We start from the raw sequence: 25,052 nt of genomic DNA, 5'->3' as shown, positions 1-25,052 counted from the left end.
AAAAACAGGAAACCTCGAAAAGAAAGATTTGTTCATTTAGCGGAATTTCAGTGCTCAATCAAAAAGAAATGGCCAAAACACTTAGCAATTATTTTAAAGCCTCTTTCTTTTTTAAACAACTTTTTTTGAAATAATTTCTTGAAGTACAGGAAGAGTTGCATAACCTGCTGGACAAAATTAAAACTTATATCAAACATATTGCGTAGACGCAAATCAAAATCTAATTTACGAAATTAAAAACCCAGGTGTGTTAATCTTTCAAAATGTTCATGACTCTGGAAAAGGCTGGGCAGATTGGAAAACCGCAAATGTAACACTTCTAATTAAAGAAGTAGGGAGCAGAAAACTACATGTCAGTTTGCCTAACACCTGTTATTGGCAAAAAGCTAAAATCCATTATTAAGGTAGTGGCAGGACAATTAGAAAATCATAATACAACCAGGCAGAGTCAACATGGTTTTGAGAAAGAATTGTGTTAGACAAATTTATTAGAGTTCTTTGAGCATGTTGACAAGGTGAATAAAGGCAACCAGTAGGCGTAGTGCATTTGAATTTCCAAAAAACATTTGATAAGTTGCCTTATAAAAGGCTGCTGCACAAAATAGGAGCTTATAGTGTTGGGTTGATGTACTAACATGGACAGAGAATTAGCTAACAGAAAATAGAGTTGAGGAGAAGTGGGGTTATCCACTTGGCAGGAAGAATAGAAAAGCAGAATATTATTTAAATGGAGAAAGTGCAAAATGCTGCAGTACAGAGGGATCTGGGTGGCCTTGTACATAAATCATGAAAAGTTAGCATACCAGTACAGCAAGTAATTAGAAAGGTTATTAGTGTTGGCTTTTATTACAAGGGAGATGGAGTATTAAAGTAGAAAAGTGTTGCTACAAGCTGTACATTGCATTGGAGAGACCACTCCTAAAGTACAATCTTGGTTTCCTCACTTAATTGCAAGCAGTTCAGAGAAAGTTCAATGAAGATCAGCTAGGTTGATTCCTAGGACGGAGGTGCCTTTTTTTTAAAAGAAATCAGGAAAGGTTGAGCAAGTTGTGCCTATACTCATTGGAGTCCAGAAGGAAGGGTGACCTTATTGAAACATTAGGAGTGGGCTTGACAGGCTGGATGGTGAGATTTCCTGGAGGAAATCTAAAATTAAGGGCAGTTTAAAAATAAGAGATCTCTAATTTAAAACTGAGACAAGGAGAATTTTTTTCCTCCTGAGCATTGAGTGTCTTTGGAATTCTCACAGTAGTGGAGGGTGAGTTTTTGAGTATATTGAAGGCAGAGTTAAACATACTTTTGATCCACAAGAGTTAAGGGTTATGAGGGAAAAGTAGGAAGGTGGAATTAAGGCGACTTTCAGATCAGCCATGATCATCTTGAGCGGCAGAGCAGGCTTGAGGAGTTGAAGGCCTATTCTTGCTATTGCTTAAGTACTGACATAGAAATGGATAAAACAGAACTTACTGTATAAACACCAACATGAGTAATGATATGCATTTGACATTTGTAGGAGGGGATTTGCTCACAAACTTAACCAGTTTATCTACTGTATTGTTGTGCACAAGAGTCAAAGACTTACACAAGCCTTAATTACCAGATATAAAGGCAGATTTAGATGTTTCAAAAAATATATATAACTAGGGAGAGGAATAAGCAATTTAGCACTTTCAGTGTGCTCCTCCACTTAGTATGATCATGGCTGATCTAATCTCAGCTTCAGCTCCAATATCCTGTTTATTCACCATAACCCTTACTAACTAAAAATCTGTCCACCTCTTCCTTAAATTTACACAATGTCTCGGCATCCACCACCTTTGAGAAGTAATTTCTCATCTCATGTTTTAAATCTGCCATCCTTTATCTAAAACTATGGTCTCTTATTCTAGAGTCACCTACAAGAGGAAACATCTTCTCCACATTTATTTTAGTAATCCCCCTTACCATCTTGTACACCTCAATCAGATCTCCTCTCGTTTTCCTAAACTCCAGGGAGTATAGGTCTAAATTGCTCAATCTCTCTTCACAAAACAAACCCCTCATCTCTGGAATCAATCTAATAAACCTCCTCTAAACCACCTCAAATGCAACTACATCTCTTCTCAAGTAAGGGGACGAAAACTGTACACAATATTCCAAGTGCATCTCACTAATGCTTTGTAGAGTAGCACCACAGTTCACTACTTTTACATTCCATTCTTTCTGCGATTCATACACGAGGACACCCAGCTCTCTCTACACTGAAGCACTCTGAAGTTTATTTCCATTTGGATAATAATTTGCCTTTGTATCTTTCTTAACAAAAAGCAACAGCCACTATAAACTAGTAACTATGACATTTTACATGAACTCAAATCAAAGTGTTATCTTCAAATGAAATAAAGTTATATAGAGTAATTGTAATTCATTCTCCATTTTATACTATCTTTATTTTTGCATTTTGATTAAAATTCCAACGTCCATATCTGTATGGGAAACTAGATATGCAAGCTTGTCATTGTAATCACACATAGTACTTTACTGTAACGAGCATCAATCCTACCTATTCGAAAGTCTATCAAAAAGACAACCGAACTTCCACACTTCAGCACATCAATAATCAACTCCATGAAGTAACATTTTCCTATTAGCAGCAATTTTACCAAGTATTATAGTACAATCACAACAAGCCAATTGTAAATTTGATATAGCGCAATAACACTTTTCCGGCTAAACGTTCAACTTTTCCCACGTTCAAATGGTGCCCCGTACGTCGCGTTTGCGAGTTATACAAAATGCAGTCATTAAAACTGCACTGGACGAAAGCAGCTCCAAAAAAAATCCTAAGTGTTGTTGGACCAGAAAGGGGAAGTCAGAGACTGTTTCAACCCTGATTTACTCAACCCTTCCACGAATTGAAAAGACCAACTGGGGAGGATTCACAAACATCGCCGGCTAACTTTGAGCACTCCTCTGCCGTCTGGTAGAATGTTTTGTGGGGGAAACGGCTACAGCTTTCTCTTTAGATGTGGGGCGGGGGACATTAGTCGCACCTCGGCCGCCAGAACTGCGACACAGCCCCGCGGGCAAACTGATTTCAATGTACCGGAGCTGAGTTATGGGTGGGGTGGGTGTGTGGGGTGGGATGGGGTGAAGAAATGCAGCTGCCAGGGCTGCGAACCCTGTGGCGCTGGCGGCCAACGGGCTGTGTGTGTGAAGTACCCCACCCCGGGAAGGTGAAGAAAAGGGAAAGGCAGGATTGAGCAACTCGACATCAGCCGGCACGGGGCCTCTCTCTCTCTCTCTTTCCCGCCGCTAGCTTTGCGGGTGAGCCACCACCACGGCCATTTTAAACCGCAGTCGCCACTTCCACCTACTTTCTCGTGAAATATCGCCTCCATGATGGATACTGGACCATCATCCTGTGCGCCGTGACCCCCCACCGCCGCCGGGGTCACAGCCGCCAACCAATCACCGGCCGGGGCGCTGCGCATGCGGGCGCCGTGCCGGCGACGTCAACAGTCGGGGAGGTGGGCGGCTGCTCCCTAAGGGACCGGTGCAGGCGCACACAGCAATTGCCGTCGAGAGCGGGAGGATTGCCTGCTTTCTATGTGTGGAGACTTATTTACCCTTACCGTTTATGTATATAAACTTACATTATATAGAAGGGGTAGGGCGGCACGGCAGTACAGTGGTTAGTACTAGTGCTCCACAGCTCCAGCGACCCGGGTTCGATTCCCGGCTCGGTCAATGTCTGTGTGGAGTCTGCACGTTCATCCCGTGTCTGCCTGAGTTTCCTGCGGGTGCTCCAGTTTCCTCCCACAATCCAGCGGGTTAGGTTAATTGGCTGTGCTAAAAATTGCCCCTTTAGTGTCTTGAGATGTGTAGGTGAGCGGGATTACTGGGTAAAATACGTGGGTAGGGCCTGGGTGGGATTGTAGTCAACGCAGACTCGATGGGCCAAATTGCGTCTTTCTGTACTGTAGCATTAACACTGCAATGAAGTTACTGTGCAAATCCCCTCGTGGCCACACTCTGGCTCCTGTTCAGGTATGCTGAGGGAGAATTTAGCATGGCCTAATGCACCTCATGAGAAGTCTCACAACACCAGGTTAAAGTCCAACAGGTTTATTTGGTAGCACAAGCCACTAGCTTTTGGGGCTCTGCCTGACAAAGATGCAGAGCCCCGAAAGCTAGTAGCGTTTGCTACCAAATAAACTTTTGGACTTTAACCTGGTGTCATGAGACTTCTTACTGTATTTACTCCAGTCCAATGCCGGCATCTCTACACCAATGCATCTCACCAGCACGTCTTTCAGAATGTGTGAGAGGAGCACCTGGAGGAAACACACGCAGAAATGGGTGTCTTGTCTCGCTAATTGGCCACCTATGTGTCTGCGATCCTATTCAGGATGGCAGGCAGGTTCCTGAGCTGTGGCTCCACAGTAATATCCTGCTTGGTGTCCCATCACACACGAGATAGACACTGCTCAGGCACCCAGAGGAAACCTACACAAACAGTGTGAGAATGTACAGACTCTATAGAAAGGAGTGACCCAAGCTGGGAATTGAATCCGTGTCACTGGTGCAGTAAGGCAGCAGTGCTAACCACTTTGCAACTGTGCCATCATATTTATGTGGGTCTGGAATTTCTTCAATCCTGTTAACATCATCACCACAATGATGTCAGAGTTTACATTGACTATTCTCCGTCCACCCCCCCCCCCCCCCCCCCCCGCCGGCCAATTCCTCCAGTTCTTTTGCCAAGGCAGGAATGTTCACAATAAGTTCTCCGTTTGCAAGCATGGATTTTTCTTTCATTCATGGAATGCTGGTATTCCAGCATTTATTGCCTACTGTAATTGCCCCTTGAGAAGGTGGTGGTGACCATAAGAGGTTGAAATCAGATGGTGAAGGAGGGGTAAAAATAGGAAGATAAGCGAATTGGAGGGATAAGATGAGAAGAGATGGAGTAGAAGTATAGCCACATTCTGGAGCAGAAATAGGCCATGCAGCCCACTGAGTGTGCTTCACCATTCAGTGAGATCATGACCAGTGGGTTGCCTTCTTAAATTGCTAGTTCCTGTGGTGCAAGTGCACCCACAATGTTGTTATAGGAAGGGAACTCCCAGATTTTTATCCCAAAGCAAAAGACTGCAGATGTTGCATGCAAATCTGTAAAAAGAATATGCTGGATATACTCATAGCTCAGGCACTATAGATTAGCAAGTAGAAGACATGAGTAGAGATAATAGTAATGTTTCAAATTGTTAGGATGTGGCTATAATTCTACCCTGCTAATCTTGCCCTCTATTTATTTTCCATTTCTACCCTGCTCCATTCTATCACTCTCAACCATCTGATCGCTCCCAACTGCTGCTCCTCCCCCCCCAACATCTTCCCAATTAAGGGATCTGCTCGGACCTCATCTTTTCAAAAGGGGGCATAAATATTATAGCTATTAGATACGTAAATCACTTAGGAGGACTTTGTATACAGCTGTCAAATGGAGTGATGGAATCAGATAATACTGATATTGTCATGGGGAGGCTTTATGCATGAGCAATGGAGTGGAGGTTATAGGGGCACAGAGGACAAGATAATTAGAATGGGAAAAGGCTGGTCTGGAATGGTGCCAGGCTGGGAGGTAGGGGGGAATTAAATGGATTAGAAGATATAGAACATAGAAAAACGACAGCACAAACAGGCCTTTGGCCCACAAGCTGCGCCGAACATGTCCCTACCTACTAGGTTTACCTATAACCCTCTATCTTACTAAGTCCCATATACTTATCCAAAAGTCTCTTAAAAGACCTTACCTTGAATCAAGTTTCCTGTGTCTGATGAATGAGACTTCTGGGATTTGGCAGCTGCCATCTGAGCATCCATGTAGCTGGCACTGAGGCAGTAATTACCAGGCCCAAGTTGAAAGCAAGTCCAAGTGCCTGATTCTGTTGATTTGCAGGACAGCAACACTTGCCAGGATTTCTGCCTTCAGCCTCAGGCCACTGTCACAGGTGAAAAAAGCTACAATGTTGCACAGCTGCTTCCCACCCACCACAGATACAGCTAGCATTTACAAGCCAGGAACCCAGAGTATAAGAACATAAGAACATAAGAAATAGGAGCAGGAGTAGGCCATCTGGCCCTTCGAGCCTGCCCCGCCATTCAATAAGATCATGGCTGATCTGTCGTGGCTCAGTTCCACTTTCCCGCCCTCTCCCCATAACCCTTAATCCCCTCTCTTATCAAAAACCCATCAACCCGCTTCTTAAAAATATTTAGCGAGGCAGCCTCCACCACTTCAACGGGCAGAGAATTCCAGAGATTCACCACCCTTTGAGTGAAGAAGTTCCTCCTCAACTCCGTTCTGAACCGCCCCCCCTTTATCTTGAGGCTGTGCCCCCTAGTCCTAAGTATGACCCTACTTAAGTTTATTCCACTTTATTGGTGATGAAGACACTGTCAGGCACAGCAATAGAATATTAGCAAGGCACATCTCAGCACCAAGTGGGATGCACATGTCTCGAAAGAGTTAGTTAACTGGCTAATTGCATCTGACCATTTATCATTTCCAGCTCAACTGCATTGTTTCTAACTAGATTTCTTAAGGAGGCCTATTTGTGTTTAGCCATTTCTATATCAAGATTCAGTGCACACTACTACAATTTTATGAAGTGTTTCTGTATAAATCCATGTCCTACCATTAGTCATTTAACATGTTACATATTTAAATTTAAAAGCTGAAAGCAAAGATTCAAAGTTAAATACAATGCAAGGTTTATTAAGTCTGACATACAATTTGTGTACATCCAAGTTAATGCAAATAGACTGAACTATTTGCCACGCGTTTTAAATGTTATGTTCCAATGATACAAAGAGGGAAACCTTGGCAAATTTTAGGACTTTAAACCAATTATTTGCTACATGAAGATAAGCAGATTTTGTGATGGATCAACATTTAATAGAGCAAAATGGCATTATTTAAATAAACTTTCACTGGATCCCTAATTGAAAACTCAAAATCAAAACTAAAACTGACATTGGACTTTTTTTTGAAGTGCCAAAACAATTCCTTGTTTTCTCAGCACGGCTTTCAGCTCTTCACTTCCATGTCGCTTCTTCACCTGGTTTCAATTCTCTAAACAGATGAGGCAATTAATTAAAATATAAAACAGTATGACCAGCTAAATAAATATAACATTTTAGTATCACATAATTCACTTTCTAACCCCTCTCCTTTGTTCTTTCTCCACTGCCATACATTTCTTCCATTTTTAAGTAAAAAGCCACTATTGAAAGCAACTATTAAATCTGTTTCCACCACCCTTTCAGACAATGCATTCCAGATCATGACGATAAAAAAAATTCTTATTACCCTCCGTCCTTTTCACCAATTATCTTAAATTTGTGTCTTCTAGAATTGACCATCCCGATAGCCTTGCTTGCTTCAAGAAGATAAATCTCAGTTTCTCCATTGTTTTTCATATCACTAAATATTCTAATCCATGGTACTATTCAGGTACATTTTCTCTGCAGCCTTCTCCAATATCTTTCTAAAGAATCTTTGTAAAGCTTAGTGCCCAGAACTGGACAAAATAATTTAGTTAAAGTCTAAACAATTGGCCCATCTTTCCCTCAAGCGCACATTATTATATGCAAGAGCAGGTTAAGCCAGCCATAAATAACAAGATTGTAGTTAATAATGCGGTGCTGAAAAATTTTCTATGTTTAGAGTAACAAAAATACTTATGTTGTTGAACTTTTCAATCGCTCAATGAATGATATTCATTATTATTTTAATGCAGCTGTGCATTAAAATAATAAAATTATCAGGCATTTGCAGCCGCACAAATTAGTCTATAAAAAAGGCAATATGGAAATCTCATACTCACCGTTTATACAATAAACTTTTGTTTCTGAATGCAGTAAGTTTGCTATCATTTCTTTTATCAAGATAATATCCCAGTACAAAACCCAGAGGGACAAGGATATTGGGCCAATGATCACGTACAATGCCAACCAGATTCATTGTGCTGAGAGGAAGAAAGAAAAACAAACAAAAAAAAGCTGTTTAATGCATAAATTCCCAAAGAAAAGCTGCTGGATTCCTATCTATATAGACAGTTACTCATTACTTTGGCCATTTGAAGGTTTTGAAAAATTGGTTTCAAAATTATATCTATGGTTTTTTTACTCCAAGTAAAGAGATGTCAAAGGGATCCTAGCTGTGCATTGGTTTGTTAGTTACAAGAAACTGCATGAAGCTGGTACTCTTTCGCTTCATTCGCAATTAATGCAGAAAATGACTGAACAAAGATGGCAATCTGAATTAAAACAATGCACTTAAGTAAATCACATCCTTAGAACTGGATTATTTCTTTACTGTTTTGCAGTTTGTAACTCATTATTACTAAATCAAATGAATGACTTCACATCACTATAATTTCTGTCAAAAATATCTCAATGTCAAACACAAATTAATGACTACGAAAGGCAACTGTGAAAATCATTTTCCCTTTAGAAATAATTCACCTACACCAGTGAGATGAATGACTAGTTATAGGGGCAGCATGGTGGCAGAATAGTTAGCACTGATGCCTCACAGCAGGCTCGATTCCCAGCTTGGGTCACTGTCTGTGTGGAATTTGCACATTCTCCCCGTGTCTTCGTGCGTTCCCTCTGGGTACTCCAGTTTCTTCTCAGTCCAAAGATGTGCAATTTAGGTGGATTGGCCATGCTATGTTGTCCCTTAGTGTCAGAGTGAAAGGCTAGGGGAAGTGCATGGGGTTATGGGAATGGGGCCGGGGTGGGATTGTGGTCGGTGCAGACTCAATGGACCAAATGGCCTCCTTCTTCACTGTAGGATTCTACGATTCTTAAGCTGTTCTTTGGTGGGGACCAGTTACAAAAGGAATTTTAGAAGAACTTCTTGGTTTTCTCATCTGAAGATTTTTAATGGCTACTACACACCTCTTGCCACAATGTAAACTCAAACATTAATCTTTAGGAACTTTGGCCACTTGATGTGATTTGGCAGTTATATATTTCAACTGGAGAGAATGATGTTGCTGGAAATATTACAATTACATAATTAACACATAATAGTTTGTACTTGTACTATCTGTGCAACCAATCATACATTAGATGGCCAACATAGTATAAAATAACAGAAAATGAACTACAAGTAACTTCAACAGTAAAATATTAGCATTGTGATAGCTTAGCCATTGCGCTAAATATTTAGCTTGTTCCAATAAATACGCTCCAATATAAAACCTGATTTTCAAAATTAAAACAGGAAATAAATGCCACCATTTAAAAGTAAAACTTTTGAACAGAAGTCAAAGCTAAAAGGCCATTCAATTACAGCTCAAATTTACTACTAGGGATACAATAGAAAAACTGAAATACAGAATCCATAAGATCCTCAAACCTAAGGTAATCAAAAAATCTGAAATGAGAAAATAATTTCAGGGAGTTTTGCAGTAGTCCCATTGAGATATCTGTTTCTCCTTTGCGCTGCGAGCCTCTGGTCCCCTAAGTATGGATAGAAAAAAAGGCCACATGGTCCATCATACCAGGTCTTTTTACAAGAAATGAAATACAAATTACTTCAATAGTTTTAAGGAATTCAGCACAGGGAGACATACTGTAAGATTAAAGAGAATATATTTAAGTATAGAATTTGCATTTATATAGAGCCTTTCATAATCTGAGAAGGCCACAAAGCATTTTACTGCCAACAAAGTCCCTAAATATAGTCATTGTTGCATTTTTGGCATCGCAGCAACCAATTAGTATGGATCAAGGGCCCAAGTAATGCAGTGAGATAATGGTCAGGTAATCTTATTTTCACTGACATTGGATGAATAATAAATATTGGCTAGACAATGAGAGGACACAGGAAATTTCTTCTCAAAAATGTGGAACTTATTTTCAAGGTTAGCAGCTGAGGAACAAACTGTGCCAACATTCAAAATTCAACAATAATGGAAAAGGCCTATCACACTCAAAGAGATAAACATTGATTATTAGGTTGATGTGTTTGCAAAGGGGACAGAATTTTAATTCCTACCTATTATCATCTTTACACAGAAATCACTGGTAAAGGGATATATTTCATTGTGGAGAGATGTAGACAGTTGAGTCTATCAAAGGATCCCATTTTTTTTATTGAAGAACAGCAGTATCAATTTTGTCCAATAATTTTTAAAGACTGATAGGAGGTATCCCCCCCCAAACTCTTTTTGGTCTTCTACGTCCAAATATTAATGATTTGTTGTATATTTCCTCTAATGTTCCTCCTGAAATATATCAGTTCCCATTTCTCCACATTAAATTCATCCAATATTTATCTGCCTAATTCTTGAGCTTGTGTGCTATCAGTCATATTCCTCATGTCACAGAATTGTTACCACACGGAAGGAGTCTGCACCCACTCGTCAAATGAGCATTGTGGCTTGGTGGCACTCTCTGTTTTTTACTCATACTCTGTACATGATACTTGAATAGAAACAATCTAATGCCATCTTGAATGCCTTAATTGAACTGCTTCCACCACACTTCCAGGCAGTGCATTCCAGACCTGAACCACTTTTTTTCTCACATCACATTTGCTAGTTTTGAAAATCACTTTAAATCTGTGTCGTCTTGTTCATGAACCTTTTACAAGCAGGAACAGTTTCTCAACATCTATGCTGTGCAGCCACCTCATGATTTTGAACATCTTTATCAAATCTCCCCTTAGCATCCTTCTCTCCAAGGAGAACAACCTCTCCAATCTATCCTCAGAACTGAAGAGGTTCATTCTTGTGAATTTCTTCTACCCTCTCTCCAGTGCATTCACATGCTTCCTACAGTGTGGTGGCCAGAACTGTACACAATATTCCAGCTAAGGTCTAACTAGTATAATTTCAGTATAACCTTCATGACCTTCTCTATGTTCTTCATTTACGTGTTGACTGCACATTTTAAAATTCTGTGTTCATCATTAACCATTAAGTTGATCTTCCTATACACTCTAACTACAATGGCAACACTATATTTTGCACCCTCTCCTTTCCCTATTTTTTTGAGTTTATTCATTAGCATCAGAAGTACATTTACATTAACACTGCAATGAAGTTACTGTGAAAATCCCCTAGTTGCCACACTTCGGCACCTGCTTGGGTACACTGAGGGAGAACTGAGCACGTCCAATGCTGTAGGGATTCCTAATCAATATGTCATTCGGACTGTGGGAGGAAACTGGAGCACCTTGAGGAAACCCATGCAGACATGGGGAGAATGTGCAACTTCACACAGAAAGAGACTCAAGCCAGGAATCGAACCCAGGTCCCTGGAGCTGTGAGGCAGTAGTACTAGACACTGTGCCACCGTGCACTCCATAACAGTATCATAGAATCCCTACAATGCAGAAGGAGACCATTCGGCCCATTGAGTCTGCACCAACAACAATCCCATCCAGGTGCTATCCCTGTAACCCCCCATATTTATCCTGCTCATCTTCCTGACACTAAAGGCAATTTAGCATAGCCAGTCCACCTAACCTACATACCTTTGGTATGCTTTGTCTGTATAGCGTGCAATACTTTTCACTATACGTGTGACAATAATAAATCAAACTTAAAAAGAATCATCCATGGTGTGCTTGGGGGAAAGCTGTCTCCCAGGCCACTGACCTTTACCGAGTCCGGTTAGGTCAGGGAAGGTGTGACAAGGACACCGGATCCCTGGCTTAAACCTGGGCAGAGACCAGGGAGAACAAGGGCAGGTTCAGAGGCCTGGGGAGGGGCCTCATTCAGCCGGGAGGGCCCACAGCAGCAAAGGCCCTAAGCCCCGAGCCCACAGTGAGTGCTTACCTGTCTCTCGCGGCCTGTGCCTCAGGCTCTCCCTCAGCAACCGGGCGGGTGAGTCCACTCTCTCCGGCGGGAGGGGCGGGAGACAGATGGTGGAGTCCGGTCACCTCTGACCCGGTGACGCAGAGGGAAAGATGGCGGCCGGGGGAGCGGGAGCCGGTGCGGGGCTGGTGGTGGTGGTGTGAGGAGAGAGAGTGGGAGAGAGGGAGACCAGGCCGGCCCGCTGGGCTGCTGCCTCCACTATTTAAACTCGGTATGTTTCAGAGTCTCAGTGTTGAGGAACTGGATTTAAAGCTACGATAGGCGGTGATGGAGGTGGGGGAATTAGACACCCCCCCCACCCCAGGATCTACCCCCGCTGCACTGCCGTCGTTCATTAATAACCCCTTTCCGAAAAGTTGTTCGAATGAATACACACCGGTTCACAGTAAAACTCCCAGTCCACAGTTGCCATGTGATTTGCTTCTTTGATTATCAGAATGATAATGGAATCCCTACAGTGCGGAGGAAGGCCATTTGGCCCATCCCGTCTGCACCAGCTCGCAGGCAGAGTATCTTACCCAGGCCCTGTAATCCCACAACATTTACCATCATTAATTCATCTAAAGGGGCGATTTTACCATGGCCAATCCACCTAATTTTGCACATCTTTGGACGGTGGGAGGAAACCCATGCAGACATGGGGAGAATGTGCAAACTCCACACAAGTCATTCGAGGCTGGAATTGAACCCGATTCCCTGGTGCTGTGAGGAGGCATTGCTAGGCACTGTGCTACCCATTCATAAACGTTTGTTATTCCTTTTTGCCAAGATTAAAATGAAAACCTTTTCAGCTGTACACAAGAAGATCCAGGTCAAATTTGTATCATGTTCTTGGAAAAAGCAACCAGTATGGGGCAGGATTCCCAATAACTCACACTGTGAGAGTTGTTAACCGTAGAATTCTTATTCGTCCCTCAAATTGATCCATGTGATTCAATGGGACTTGGTGTACAAACTGATTTAAAAACTCATAGCTGTTAGGAAGTTGGAATGAAATAATAAGTAAAGAACTGGATTAAAAAAAGAAACTGATAGGGATTTTGCCATAGTGAGCACTTGAGATGCAGATTAGCCGAGTAGCAGGGTTAAACCGATGCTTGGTTAAGCAGAGTGGAGACGTGCAGTCTTGTAGTCACATCCAGTTGCAAAGCAGAATTCTCTCTTGGCAGCCATAATGTGGAGATGTCAGCATTGGACTGGGGTGGGCGCGGTAAGAAGTCTCACAGCACCAGATTAAAATCCAACAGGTTTATTTGTAATCATGAGCTTTTGGTGCGCTGCTGTGAAAGCTCATGATTCACTTGATGGAGCAGTGCTCCGAAAGCTCATGATTCCAAATAAACCTGTTGGATTTTAACCGTTATTGTGAGACTTCTTACTCTCAGGGAAGCAAGCTGTTGTATCAAAAAGAAAACAGCCTGTGTCAGATGCTATATACGCAAAATTAGAAGAAAAACCTCAAAAAAAAAGCTACAGGTCCTGTTTGGTAGTTGTTGCTCGATTTGACTCAGTGTTAGAACCTATAGGATGTTGTTTTGGGGAAGGTGTATTCTCAGAGTTTAGGAAAATAGATAAATTTAGATTGGGGGTAATTTAAGTATATTCTTTGAATAACCATTATTACTGTTAATTGTAAATGTTGTTCCTTAGTTTGTAAAATGTTTTATTATTTGAATAATTTACAGCAAGATGTTTCTGTACCAGCTTTCATCTATTTTCTCATTTTTTCTGAATTGTAAAAACAAATAGTGAAGAAAAGGCATTCCAAGTTTCCTTCCTGGGATTTGGAATGCTTTTGCTTTGAACATCAACCTGCTTCATAAAACCAAAGTTGCTGGTGATGTAATTGTTTGTCAACCACAAAGTCCCATTCTTAGTCTCTGCTGGAGAAAGGAATACAATATTGTAAGAAAACTACTCCGGAAGAAGGGTATTATGTATTCAGTAGTCAAATTGGGAGGTGTAACTCATTTGCAGGGTTAAAAGTCTTGGATACTTGTTAATGAGACTGAAATCAAGAGGTTGCGTGGAATGATCAGGACAAGTATAAAAGGGAAGGCGATAGGGAAAAGACAAAAGAAATACCAGAAGTGTGCCATTTTTCAAAATTTTTAAAAAAGAGGAAAAAAAATTCGGACCCAGCATGGATCTCAAAAAGGAAAATTGTGCTTGACAAACAGTTCTTTTGTGTTCACAATACTAATGGGGACAGGCAGCGGATGTGATGTTAAAGATCAAGGATACCTTAAAGATCTGGAGTCCAAATTAGAAGGCATATAAATCTGAGGACCAACGAACACTGCAGGGGGAAATTGCTAACATGGCAGAGCTACAAAACAATGGCAGATGGAATTTGCGGGTGGCACATTTCATTTGGGGGCAGATTGAGATGTGGAACATTAGAAAGATTTGTGTGGGTGGGTTTCAGTTAAACGCAGCTTCTCTGTTGGATAACACTAAACATCTAACAGAATATTTGATTTTCTGACAAGTGAGATGTATAACAACCTTGGCAACAATCACAATTGGAGAATTGTGTGCTTCTGTGTGGAAAATGTGTACAGATTCACTTGAAAGCTGCTTGGTCTCAGGAAGTAGAAGTATAAAGTAAAACATGATAATTGCAACTGATTTATTCAAACAGAGGGGATTGCAGAGTATTTTGATGCAAAAGTTAAAACAGTGAAGGGGTAGTTCAAATTAGAAAGGTACGGACTATTTCCAGTGATTGAGTAATCCACACGGAAGGGGAATAGATTAATTAAATGTCAGAACTGTACAGAGTCATAGAGGTCTACAGAATGAGAACAGGCCCTTCAGCCCAACTTGTTTATGCTATCGAGCTTTTAACCATTGAGCTAGCCCTAATTGCCCACGTTTGGCCCATATCCCTCTATATCAATCTTACCCATATAACTGTTAAATGCTTTTTAAAATTGTACTCGCCTCTCCCACTACTTCTGACAACTTGTTCAAGATTTGGGGGAACTGACCGAAAATCCACCACCAGCATTGCAGTTTGCAGAAATGAGACATTTAAGATGATTGAAGGAAAGAGAGAGAAAAGAATTTGTCAACAAGGTAGGATTAGAATTGCTGCATATGTGAAGGATAAGTACTAACGCAGATTGGATGAGCCAATTTCTAAATGAATGCATGAAAGTGGTGACAATCAGAAGAAAAAAGCTGCAGGGTTAGAGTTGGGAGTGGGGGTCTGCATTGGTATTGTAGAAGTTGGCAGGGAAATTGAATGATAAACATGAGGAATTTGGGGGTGCATAGTGGTGAGAAATTGGAGGGTGCATAGTGGCAAGAAAATTTAACATTGCATTGCCAGACAATCTGGTATTTTGACTTTTTTCTGTTATTTATAACTCAGTGGTAATATAGAATTTTGAGGATGAGAAACCTATGGCTTGTAATAAATGTTTTTTTTTTAAAATGCTTAAGAAATATGGATCTCAATTGGGGTTTTGCACATTCATTCTGTATAAAATATTCTCCCAAGATGTGTGGGTTAGGTGGATTGGCCATGGTAAATTGCCCTGTAACTACGTGGGGTTAAGGGGATAGGGCTTGGGTGGGATTGTTGTCAGTGCGGGTTCATGGCCGAAAGGCCTCTTCTGCAGTGAAGGGATTCTATGATTCCAAATGATCCGGGCAGAAATTGGGAGAGTAAATCCAAGTAGCCAATGACACCAAAAGTGGAAGACGTAGCAAATAGTGAAAATCTGCACAAGGCCACATGTTAACAAGATGGATAGATATGGGTAGGTAGATGCATTGTAATGCAGAAAAATGTGAAGCAAAAAAAATTGAAAGCAGGGAAAATGGAATGGAGATACAGTGCCAATGGCAGGATTTGAATCAACAATGTCAGAAATTTGTGGCAGAGTCACTTGGATCACTAAAGGTTACAGGCAAGAAGATAGGTTTTTTAGAAATCCTTTATATCTAGAAGTACAGAATACAATAATGCATAGCCCTTAACAAATATATCTAATGTTCCAATCAAAACAAAAACTTCCTTTAGACAAAACCCTTTTTTCATAGGTTTAACAAAGCAGATTAATGCTCAGTAGAATTGAATCCTTTGGATGAATGCTACAGTTTTGTTGATACGCTCAAAACAGTTTGAACTGCTTCCCAGAATACCAGAGAGAGAGACACTGCTTTCAGTCTGATGTCCACTCCCTTCTAAAACCAAAACCTGCAGCTCAGAACTGAAAACGAAAGCGTGCCTGTCACCTGATTTGCAGACCTTCTTCCTCCTGACAATGCAGAGTCATGGAACTGATTCCCAAAGTAAAAATAAACAAGCCACATTTAAAACCACTTGAGGAGCAGTAAAGGGCCCCTCGTAGACAGTTTGGTAACAATGGTGTCAGACAAGGCTGTGAGCATGATATATAAAAAACATCCAGTGTACTAACATCATGTGTGAAATCTATATGTTTGTCTGTATATGTATATCAGTAGATCAATTCTTTTCATTACCAATGCTGAAGCCTCTTTGTTACTTATTTGATTTCACGAAAACATAAGAACATAACAAGAACATAAGAAATAGGAGCAGGAGTAGGCCAACTAGCCCTTCGAGCCTGCCCTGCCATTCAATAAGATCATGGCTGATCTGTTGTGGCTCAGTTCCACATTCCCGCCCTCTCCCCATAACCCTTAATCCCCTCTCTTATCAAAAACCCATCAACCCGCGTCTTAAAAATATTTAGCGAGGTAGCCTCCACCACTTCAACGGGCAGAGAATTCCAGAGATTCACCACCCTTTGAGTGAAGAAGTTCCTCCTCAACTCCGTTCTAAACCGCCCCCCCTTTATCTTGAGGCTGTGCCCCCTAGTCCTACTATCCTTTCTGAGCAGGAAGAGTCTCTCCACCTCTATCCTATCCATCCCATTCATCATCTTATACGTCTCAATGAGATCTCCCCTCATTCTTCTAAACTCTAACGAGTACAAGCCTAATTTATTCAGCCTCTCCTCATAGCTCAACCCCCTCAACTCCGGCATCAGCCTAGTAAACCTCCTCTGCACTCCCTCCAAGGCCAAAATATCCTTGTGTAAGTACGGCGCCCAAAACTGCACACAGTAGTTCATCCAGTTCTTTGTGCACCCCTGCACTATGTCGCTGTAGGCGTCCATCTATTTCCTAGTGGTTGCATTGGCCCTGGATACAATTAAGGGGCAGCTAGATGAATATCTGAGGGAGGAGAAGATAGAGGTTTACAATGATGGGTTTAAATGAGGAAGGAGGCTCAGGTGGAGTATTAATGCTGGCATCAACTAGTTGGACTGAGTGGTCTGTTTCTGTGCCATATGCTTGATGTATTCTGATGCAGTTTGTATGCAATAATCGCCAAAGATGGTGACATTTTATTTCTGTTTAAATTCTGTATAAATTCTATTTGTGCTTGACATCTTTCTCAATTTCGCCAGTGCTGATTGTTTATTTGAAAACCAATGATGACGTCGATCATCAAACTGACCACCATTTCTGGAGTCCAGGAGGAATCTGCTCTCTGCTACATGCTGCAGGTGGATGAATTCCGCTTCCTCCTTGATTGTGGCTGGGATGAAAGCTTCTCCATGGATATAATTGATGCACTGAAAAAGTAAGCAAAATATTCTTTGTGATTTAATTCATAACTAGGGAGCTGAAAGCACAGCCTACAATAACTAAGTGAAAGAGATCGGGAGTGCATAAAAAACATTGTTGGAAGAATGCAAAATTCTTGGAGGATTGTCGTGCTGGAGGAGGTTACAGAAATAGGGACGAGTGACCTTCAAGGGAGATTTGGACATAAGGATGAGAATTTTAAAATGGAAGTGTTCCCTGACCAGGTGCCATTGTGGTTTGGTGAAATTGTAGTCATGGAAGAACATACACTCATCTGTGTTTAAAGCAGAGGTAGCAATGGCTTTGAGGCTACAAATGTTTCATCGGAGGAACCTGAGATTAATAGATTCTTATTAGATAACTATCAGGGAATACAGAAGAAAGGTGGGTAAATGAGTTTGAAGTTCAGATCAGCCATGATCTAATTGTTGATAGACGCAATTGTTAAAAGGTCTGATTGCCCTATTCAGGTCCCCACCTTATTTAGCTGGTAACTTTGTGCATATAGGGGTAATAAAACTAATTTGGCACCAGCTCCAAATGGCCATTTTTCACATTCCAGCTGAGTCAATAAGCATTTGTTGACTAATCTTCATTGATTAGAGAGACATCACAGTTGATTTTTCAAACATAGTTTCTCTCAGAGATCATTGAACATTAAAAGGCTGGCACAGTGGTTAGCACTACTGCCAGGGACCCGGGTTCAATTCCGATAGCATGGTCTGAATGGAGTTCGCATATTCTCGTGTCTATGTGGGTTTCCTCCGGGTCCTCCAATTTCCTCCCACAGTCCAAAGATGTACAGGTATGGTAGACTGGCCAGGCTAAATTGTCCCTTATTATCTCAAGATGTGTAGGTCAGAAGGATTAGTGGGGTAAATATATGGGTTTATGGAGCTAGCATCTTGATGTGATGCTCTGTTGGAGAGTTGGTATAGACTTGATGGGTGAATGGCCAATGATCAATTAGATGTGAAGATAATTGCTTGGGGTCATCTTACAAAGCTTTGCAAATTTTGTTGCAGATATGTTCATTTGGTTGATGCAATCCTACTTTCTCATCCGGATCCCTTACACCTGGGAGCTCTCCCTTACGCTGTTGGGAGGCTGGGTTTAAACTGTGCAATTTACGCCACAATTCCTGTTTACAAGATGGGGCAGATGTTTATGTATGATCTGTATCAGGTGAGTCAATTGCAGGAAATCTGTAATCTTATTAAGTTCATCAAGAATCTTGTTCACCAGGCTTGTAATATTAGTTGTAATTGTGTTCCTGTCGTGATGATAGGAGCTGCCACCTGCATTCTTTACTATCCAGCATGATGTTTGATTGTTTTTGTCTTTATCAATTTCTTAATATAATTAAAATCCTAAGCTAGTAACTTGTAGTTTATTTTCATGATTAAAATGTTAAGCTCATAATTTGATGCTGGAAAATTGTAAATTGATTTAATTTCCTCTTAAAGTCACGGCACAACACTGAAGAGTTCTCCCTGTTTACTTTGGATGACGTGGATGCAGCATTTGACAAGATTCAACAATTGAAGTATTCCCAGATTGTCAATTTAAAAGGTACGACAGAACATGGATAGGGATCCAGAAGTTTTATTCATTAACATAGATCACATTGGCACTATGGGTTGATCATAATGTGCTGTAGGAGTTGGCTAGGTTATATTCACAGTGCAATACAGCATGGAAACAGGCCCTTTGGTCCAACCAGTCCTGCTGACTATGGTCCCCTCCCAGCTAGTCCCTATTGCCTATGTTTGGTCCATACCCTTCTAATCCTTTCCCATCCTTGTACTTATCCAAATGCTTAATAATGGATTTGTACAACCATGTCCTGTGGCTAAGTAAGTTTCCAATTTCAGCTGGATTGTTTGAAGGTACATCTGCTTCTCCCGAGAAAGAAATACTTATAATTTATATAGTGTTTTTCATGATCTTAGCATGGCCAAAGCACTTTGCACCCAATGTAGGATGTGTGGCAGCTAAATTGCACACAGCAAGGTTCCATGAACGGCACTGAGGTAATGACCAGATAATTTTTAAAAGAGATATTGACCAGGACTAAACTCTTTTTCGAATAGTGCAAGGGATTTGTTGCATCCACCTAAGAGGACAAACTCTGCCTCATTTTAACATTGCATGCAAAATATGGCACTTGCATTATTGCAACACTCATACTGTATGAAGTGAAGATCTAGATTTTGTGTTCAGGTTTGTGGAGTGGGGCTTGAATCTACAACCTCTGACTCAGAGGCAAGAATACTACAGTAGATTCAGATGATACCCGGGGGTGTGAGGTAAAATCGGTTTTGAGTCTAATCATAACCATGAAAACTAGGAGCAATTCAGCCCTTGGGCCTGCTTCACAATTTAATATGATCATGGCTGATCTCATTTTGGCCTCAACTCCACTCACCTGCCCGTTCACTAAAGCCCTTCAAACCCTTACTAATTAAAGATTTGTTCAACTCTTTAAATTTACCAAAGTCCTGGTATCACGCTCTGGGGGATAATCTAAAAGTAGACAATCAATCTGCTTTTGCACAACATCTGTTGTCAAGTTACAATGTGATATTGTCATAGATCTGGAACTGGTTTACTTCTTGGCGGAGGGTTTGTAGAACACCTTCTCTTCCTCCATCCCCAAAAAGGTGGAATATAACCAAAAAAAGTAATCCGTGTGATTTCAGATTAGTTTAAAAATTGTCCTTATTTCATTTGCGCTCAAAACCAGGCAATGAGGAGTGATTTCAGGATAGTCTTCCCCACCTGATTTGAGCCTGGGACATGGGTTCAGACATCATGGTGGAGAAGGGTTTCCAGAAATCTGAAGTGCCCACCTGAAATGGGCATAAGGCTCAATGCATATCTAAACAAGAATGGAGCCCATCAGCAAATTCTACAGCACTGATTATGTGGAATATCCAGTAGTCCTTACGATGGTATCAAAAATATTTGTATTTTAATCTGGAGTCAGGAGAAGCGGGAGTACTGGTTCTACAGTGTTATGGGATGCCTGCAGTTCGCTCCGCATTCTCTTCCTGTTCTTCCCTGGCACTAATATGTGAGTTCCCTTCACTGAGGCAGCTGACCCAACTTGGATCCTGGTAGATGGATAAGCTACCTCTGGAAGCATAACAGGCACTGGCAGCTCATAACTATTACCATGAGGCTCAATTTCTGTCATGCCTTAGGCCTCATGGTTTGTATGTACACAAGAGGTACTTCTTTAGCTCTGTACTTGCTAGTGTTGTAATAAAATTCTGCTGCAATGAATATTTAAAAATATAATATGTGAGCTAATATTTTTCACAATAATTTTCTTTCCTACCTCTGTCCTGTGCCTAGGTAAAGGACATGGCCTATCCATAACTCCTTTGCCTGCAGGTCATATGATTGGAGGAACAATTTGGAAGATTGTGAAAGATGGGGAAGAGGAAATTGTGTATGCAGTTGACTTTAACCATAAGCGAGAAATGTGAGTATCATCACTAGCTTTAGCTCAGCAGTGGTATGAGCATTTAATTCTTGCAAAAACCCACTTACAACAGCAGGGAATAAGATCATCAACATCTTCTGAATAAAGACTGACACAGCTGCATACGAAAGAGTGTACTTTTAATAGTAAACAGTGGTACAGGTACAGATATGCGATGCATGTCAGTTCACTTCTTCAGACCCATTTATGTTTTGACTTCTTTAAAAGTTTACATTTCGGTAGAAAGCTGAGAGTTCTGGAGAACAAAAATCATTTGCTCCAAAGGAAGATGCAGTATTTGGTGGTCAGCAGTTTAGGAAATGATGTTAAAGCTTACATATGCCGAAAATCATCAGACACGAGAATTTTTTTTTGATTACTTTTTTAACCTGACCTTTTCCTCCACAAAGTCTGTAATGTGCAAAAATAGCAATGTCGATGGGCTGCCCTGCATCAATTGCATGGGTCTTCTACAGGTCTCCAAAACTAAGTCTGAAACATTTGAATTTCGCAGGCATATTGCTAATAATGTCATGGGGAAAGTATGTATCCAGCGAAACCAGTTTCAAGAGTAATTGCAATGGGCACTAATTGTCTGTTTTATTTCCTAGCCATCTGAATGGGTGTTCACTGGAAATGATTAGCCGACCCTCATTACTCATCACGGACTCTTTCAATGCCACCTATGTTCAGCCCCGAAGAAAGCAACGAGATGAACAATTGCTCAGTATGTACTTCAACAATTGATGGTCTAACTTGGAGGGCATGCACCAAGCACAGACCAGTATCATTGTCACATTCAGATAACAGCTGCAGTGTAGCACAATTTAAATCTTTCTGTGCTTTCAGACACAAGCTGGAGGACATATAAGGGATAATTTTTAAGGTGTATGTCTTCTACCTGAGCATTCACATTATCATGAAACCTATTGGTTTCCATCAGCATCCTTTGTTTTTCTTACTGTAAATTTGAAGATTTTGAGCAATACAGCATATGATGGGAAATCTAGTTATCTTTCCTCCTCCAAGGAAACTTAAGTAACTCAGATTTTCCTGCAAGCTTCAAGGTGAAGACAACTAATGCCGCCTACTGCATTTTAAATTGTGTTGTAAGCTTTTTCATCAACTGAGGCTAGAACTCCCTCTCTCGACTTCAGCATGGATCGATTAGTGCAGAGAAATGAGGGATGTTTGAGGCCTGTCTTCAATTCAGTGTTCCCAATTGCATTGAAGCTAGTTTTTAATCATATTTTCATTCTTGCTGTGTGTGAGCTGTGGATGTCAGTTAGAAGGAAGGGTGCTGAAAGGGTGAGAGTGGTGAAGTCAACTGCAAGTACTAGTGGCAGAGGGGATAGTGTTGTGAGCTAAGGGTGGAGTGGAGTGAACCATATGAAACAGGATAATGATTAGTGGGGAGCTGGTGAGCAGCTCTGGGGGTAACAGCAAAGCACAGATTTATCTCCTAATTTAGTGGGTGGCACAGTGCTTAGCATTGCTGCCTCATAGCAATAGGGACCCGGGTTCAATTCTGGCCTTCGGTGACTGTCTGTGTGGAGTTTGCACATTCTCCCTGTGTCTGTGTGGGTTTCCTCCAGGCGCTCTGGTTTTTTCCCACATGCCAAAGATGTGTGGGTTAGGCGAATTGGCCATACTAAATTTACTCTTTTTATTTGATTTATTATTGTTGCATGTATTAACATAGTGAAAAGTATTGTTTCCTGCACATGCGCTATTCAGACAAAGCATACTGTTCAAAGAGAAGGAAACAAGAGAGTGCAGAATGTAGTCGTAGCTAGGATATAGAGAAAGATCAGCTTAATCAACTTAGTGTCAGGGTGTCTAGCAGAATAAATAGGTGAGTTTAAGAGGATAGGACCTGGGTGGGATTGTGGTTGGTGCAGTTCAGGAGGCCTCCTTCTGTGCTGCAGGGATTCTATGATTCTACTCTATGAAAGGGCTGCTCTTCGCAGGCTGTACACCAATGTGCCTAAATAAGTCTCTGTAAAAGAGAGAGTAACAAACAAGACAGAGTGTCAGAGAATATTGTTGATACTGTTTTTTTTAAAACAAGTATGGAAGCAGAGTTACTTTGACCCTCAGGTGAGTTGAGTAATGAGTACATGAGCCTTATCTGATCATTATTGGGAGCCCCTTCATCGGATATATTTAACAGAAATGTTTGTGTTACTTCTGCGAGTTTTAAGATTTACTGCTGTTTTACACCAATATAAGCATTATCAGTGTGTATCTTTCTCCACTTGTTTTGTCCTTACAGCCAATGTTTTGGAGACGTTGCGTGGTGACGGCAATGTGCTCATTGCTCTGGACACTGCAGGCAGGGTGCTGGAGTTAGCACAACTCCTAGACCAGATCTGGAGGACCAAGGATGCTGGGCTAAGCGTTTATTCTCTCGCTTTACTCAATAATGTTAGCTATAACGTGGTGGAGTTTTCAAAATCACAGGTTTGTCTGGAAGTTTTTTATTTCGTTTCTGTTTCTTACTAACCATTGACAATTTCACAAACTAACGAATTAAAGAAAATCCTTTTGGTTCAAAGTGGAGTTTTTGTCCCCTCTTCACAATATTCGAAAATTGTTGCGATTCAGAATGAAAGTTGCCGTATTTTGAAAGGAAAGTGAATAAATCATCAACATTTTTTGATATAAAATAAAATCTATCTCCTGCCAACTTGATCAAAAAACCCAAATTTAGGCTTGGAAATTGAGGAATGAGTTGTTCAGCTGACTTCAGCAGCACGTTTTATTGGTAAATATATCCAACAAAGTAAGCATTACTTTAATATTTTCGAGCTCTAAACACCAAAAGGAGAATTTTGAAAGTCATTGCCTCCTGAATATTTGGCACTGCTTGATTAGTGTAAAAATGTCGAAAACAAGCTGCTATCAATATTCAGTTAGTGTTCGTTGCTGAAGATCAGTATTTCACAAAAGCAAATAATTTCTTGCCTTCATTCTTTAAGGGCGGCACGGTGGCACAGTGGTTAGCACTGCTACCTCTCAGTGCCAGCGACCTGGGTTTGATTCCTGGCTTGGGTCACTGTCTGTGTGGCGTCTGCACATTCTCCCCGTGTCTGCATGGGTTTCCTCCGGCTGCTCCGCTTTCCTCCAGAAGATGTCCAGGTTAGGTGAATTGGCCATGCTAAATTCTTCCTCAGCGTACCCAAACAGGTGCCGGAGTGTGACGACTAGGGGATTTTCACAGTAACTTCATTGCAACGTTAATGTAAGCCTACTTGTGACTTAATTAGAATTGCATTTGGATATATAGATGTTTTGCTACAGCATGAGCTTATAAGTTGATTTGTTTCCTACTTATTACATTTTCTCCACAATAACCAGTCTTTTGTTTGAAATCGGATGTTCCTTTGTATTATTTGCATGCCATGACCAGCTTGCTTCAGTTAGAAAAATCTAAATCCAAATTGGTGAGCTGATTTTGAAAGTTTTTATATGAACGTCATGCAATTGCCTTTATCCAGCACTTTGGCTTGTTTGTTTCAGGAAGCACTTTGGGAATATTCTTGGTCTATAATTACTCTGTTGTCAAAATATTAATGTCACTTCCCCACAATAATCAATCCTTTGTACTTAATTTATGCTGTTGGTGACCACCTCCCTGCCTTGTATGAAGTTTTTTTGTTCTAGAATTGGGACACTGCAATTAAATATTGTCTGTTATTCCTTTCCTTTTAGGTGGAATGGATGAGTGACAAGTTAATGAGGTGCTTTGAAGACAAACGAAACAATCCCTTTCAGTTTCGCCACCTTTCTCTGTGCCACAGCCTTTCAGACCTGGCTCGAGTGCCCAGTCCGAAGGTTGTACTAGCCAGTCAGTCTGATATGGAATGTGGATTTTCACGTGACCTTTTCATACAGTGGTGTCAGGATCCAAAGAATTCTGTGATCCTCACTTATAGGACGACGCCTGGAACACTGGCGAGATATTTGATAGACAACCCTAGCACCAAAAAAATGGATATAGAGGTAAGAATGCAACTGACAAAGACAATAGTTTATAATTGGGGTTA

The 25,052-nt window shown here is 41.0% G+C and overlaps 3 protein-coding genes across 6 annotated transcripts in view; 1 reads left to right on the top strand and 2 right to left on the bottom strand.

Annotated features, from left to right (window-relative positions):
* Positions 1 to 5,837, bottom strand: part of atxn3 (ataxin 3) — a 39,241-nt gene extending 33,404 nt beyond the window's left edge. Inside the window, exon 1 of one of the 4 annotated variants that reach the window (XM_080202386.1) lies at positions 5,799 to 5,837. Coding sequence is in view for 1 of the 4 variants with exons in the window: in XM_080202384.1 (XP_080058510.1) it covers positions 3,357 to 3,380 (24 nt within the window). In the remaining 3 variants the exon portion in view is untranslated. Of the gene's footprint in view, positions 1 to 2,542; positions 2,614 to 3,356; positions 3,444 to 5,798 lie in introns of those variants that run through there. The other 3 variants (XM_080202385.1, XM_080202384.1, XM_080202388.1) reach the window with 3 other exon arrangements.
* An 898-nt stretch (positions 5,838 to 6,735) lies between these two features.
* Positions 6,736 to 11,923, bottom strand: ndufb1 (NADH:ubiquinone oxidoreductase subunit B1). Its single transcript, XM_080202383.1, has 3 exons — positions 11,844 to 11,923; positions 7,875 to 8,015; positions 6,736 to 7,120 (listed from the first exon to the last, which is right to left on the bottom strand). The coding sequence occupies exons 2-3, from the start codon at positions 8,009 to 8,011 to the stop codon at positions 7,084 to 7,086; spliced, it is 174 nt and encodes a 57-aa protein (XP_080058509.1). The 5' UTR covers positions 8,012 to 8,015; positions 11,844 to 11,923; the 3' UTR covers positions 6,736 to 7,083.
* A 60-nt stretch (positions 11,924 to 11,983) lies between these two features.
* cpsf2 (cleavage and polyadenylation specific factor 2) overlaps positions 11,984 to 25,052 on the top strand; it is a 30,149-nt gene continuing 17,080 nt past the window's right edge. The window contains exons 1-8 of the mRNA XM_080202382.1: positions 11,984 to 12,093; positions 17,333 to 17,508; positions 18,539 to 18,698; positions 18,980 to 19,085; positions 20,874 to 21,003; positions 21,615 to 21,730; positions 23,279 to 23,466; positions 24,718 to 25,008. Coding sequence (XP_080058508.1) covers positions 17,357 to 17,508; positions 18,539 to 18,698; positions 18,980 to 19,085; positions 20,874 to 21,003; positions 21,615 to 21,730; positions 23,279 to 23,466; positions 24,718 to 25,008 — 1,143 coding nt within the window. The 5' untranslated portion in view covers positions 11,984 to 12,093; positions 17,333 to 17,356. The remainder of the gene's footprint in view (positions 12,094 to 17,332; positions 17,509 to 18,538; positions 18,699 to 18,979; positions 19,086 to 20,873; positions 21,004 to 21,614; positions 21,731 to 23,278; positions 23,467 to 24,717; positions 25,009 to 25,052) is intronic.

Source organism: Carcharhinus amblyrhynchos, chromosome 14 (genome assembly GCF_965287045.1).
Source record: "Carcharhinus amblyrhynchos chromosome 14, sCarAmb.v2.hapA, whole genome shotgun sequence".
In the NCBI taxonomy this organism is placed as follows: domain Eukaryota; kingdom Metazoa; phylum Chordata; class Chondrichthyes; order Carcharhiniformes; family Carcharhinidae; genus Carcharhinus; species Carcharhinus amblyrhynchos.
Note: the sequence above shows the minus strand (reverse complement) of the source record. Positions and strands in the feature narration are given on the sequence as shown.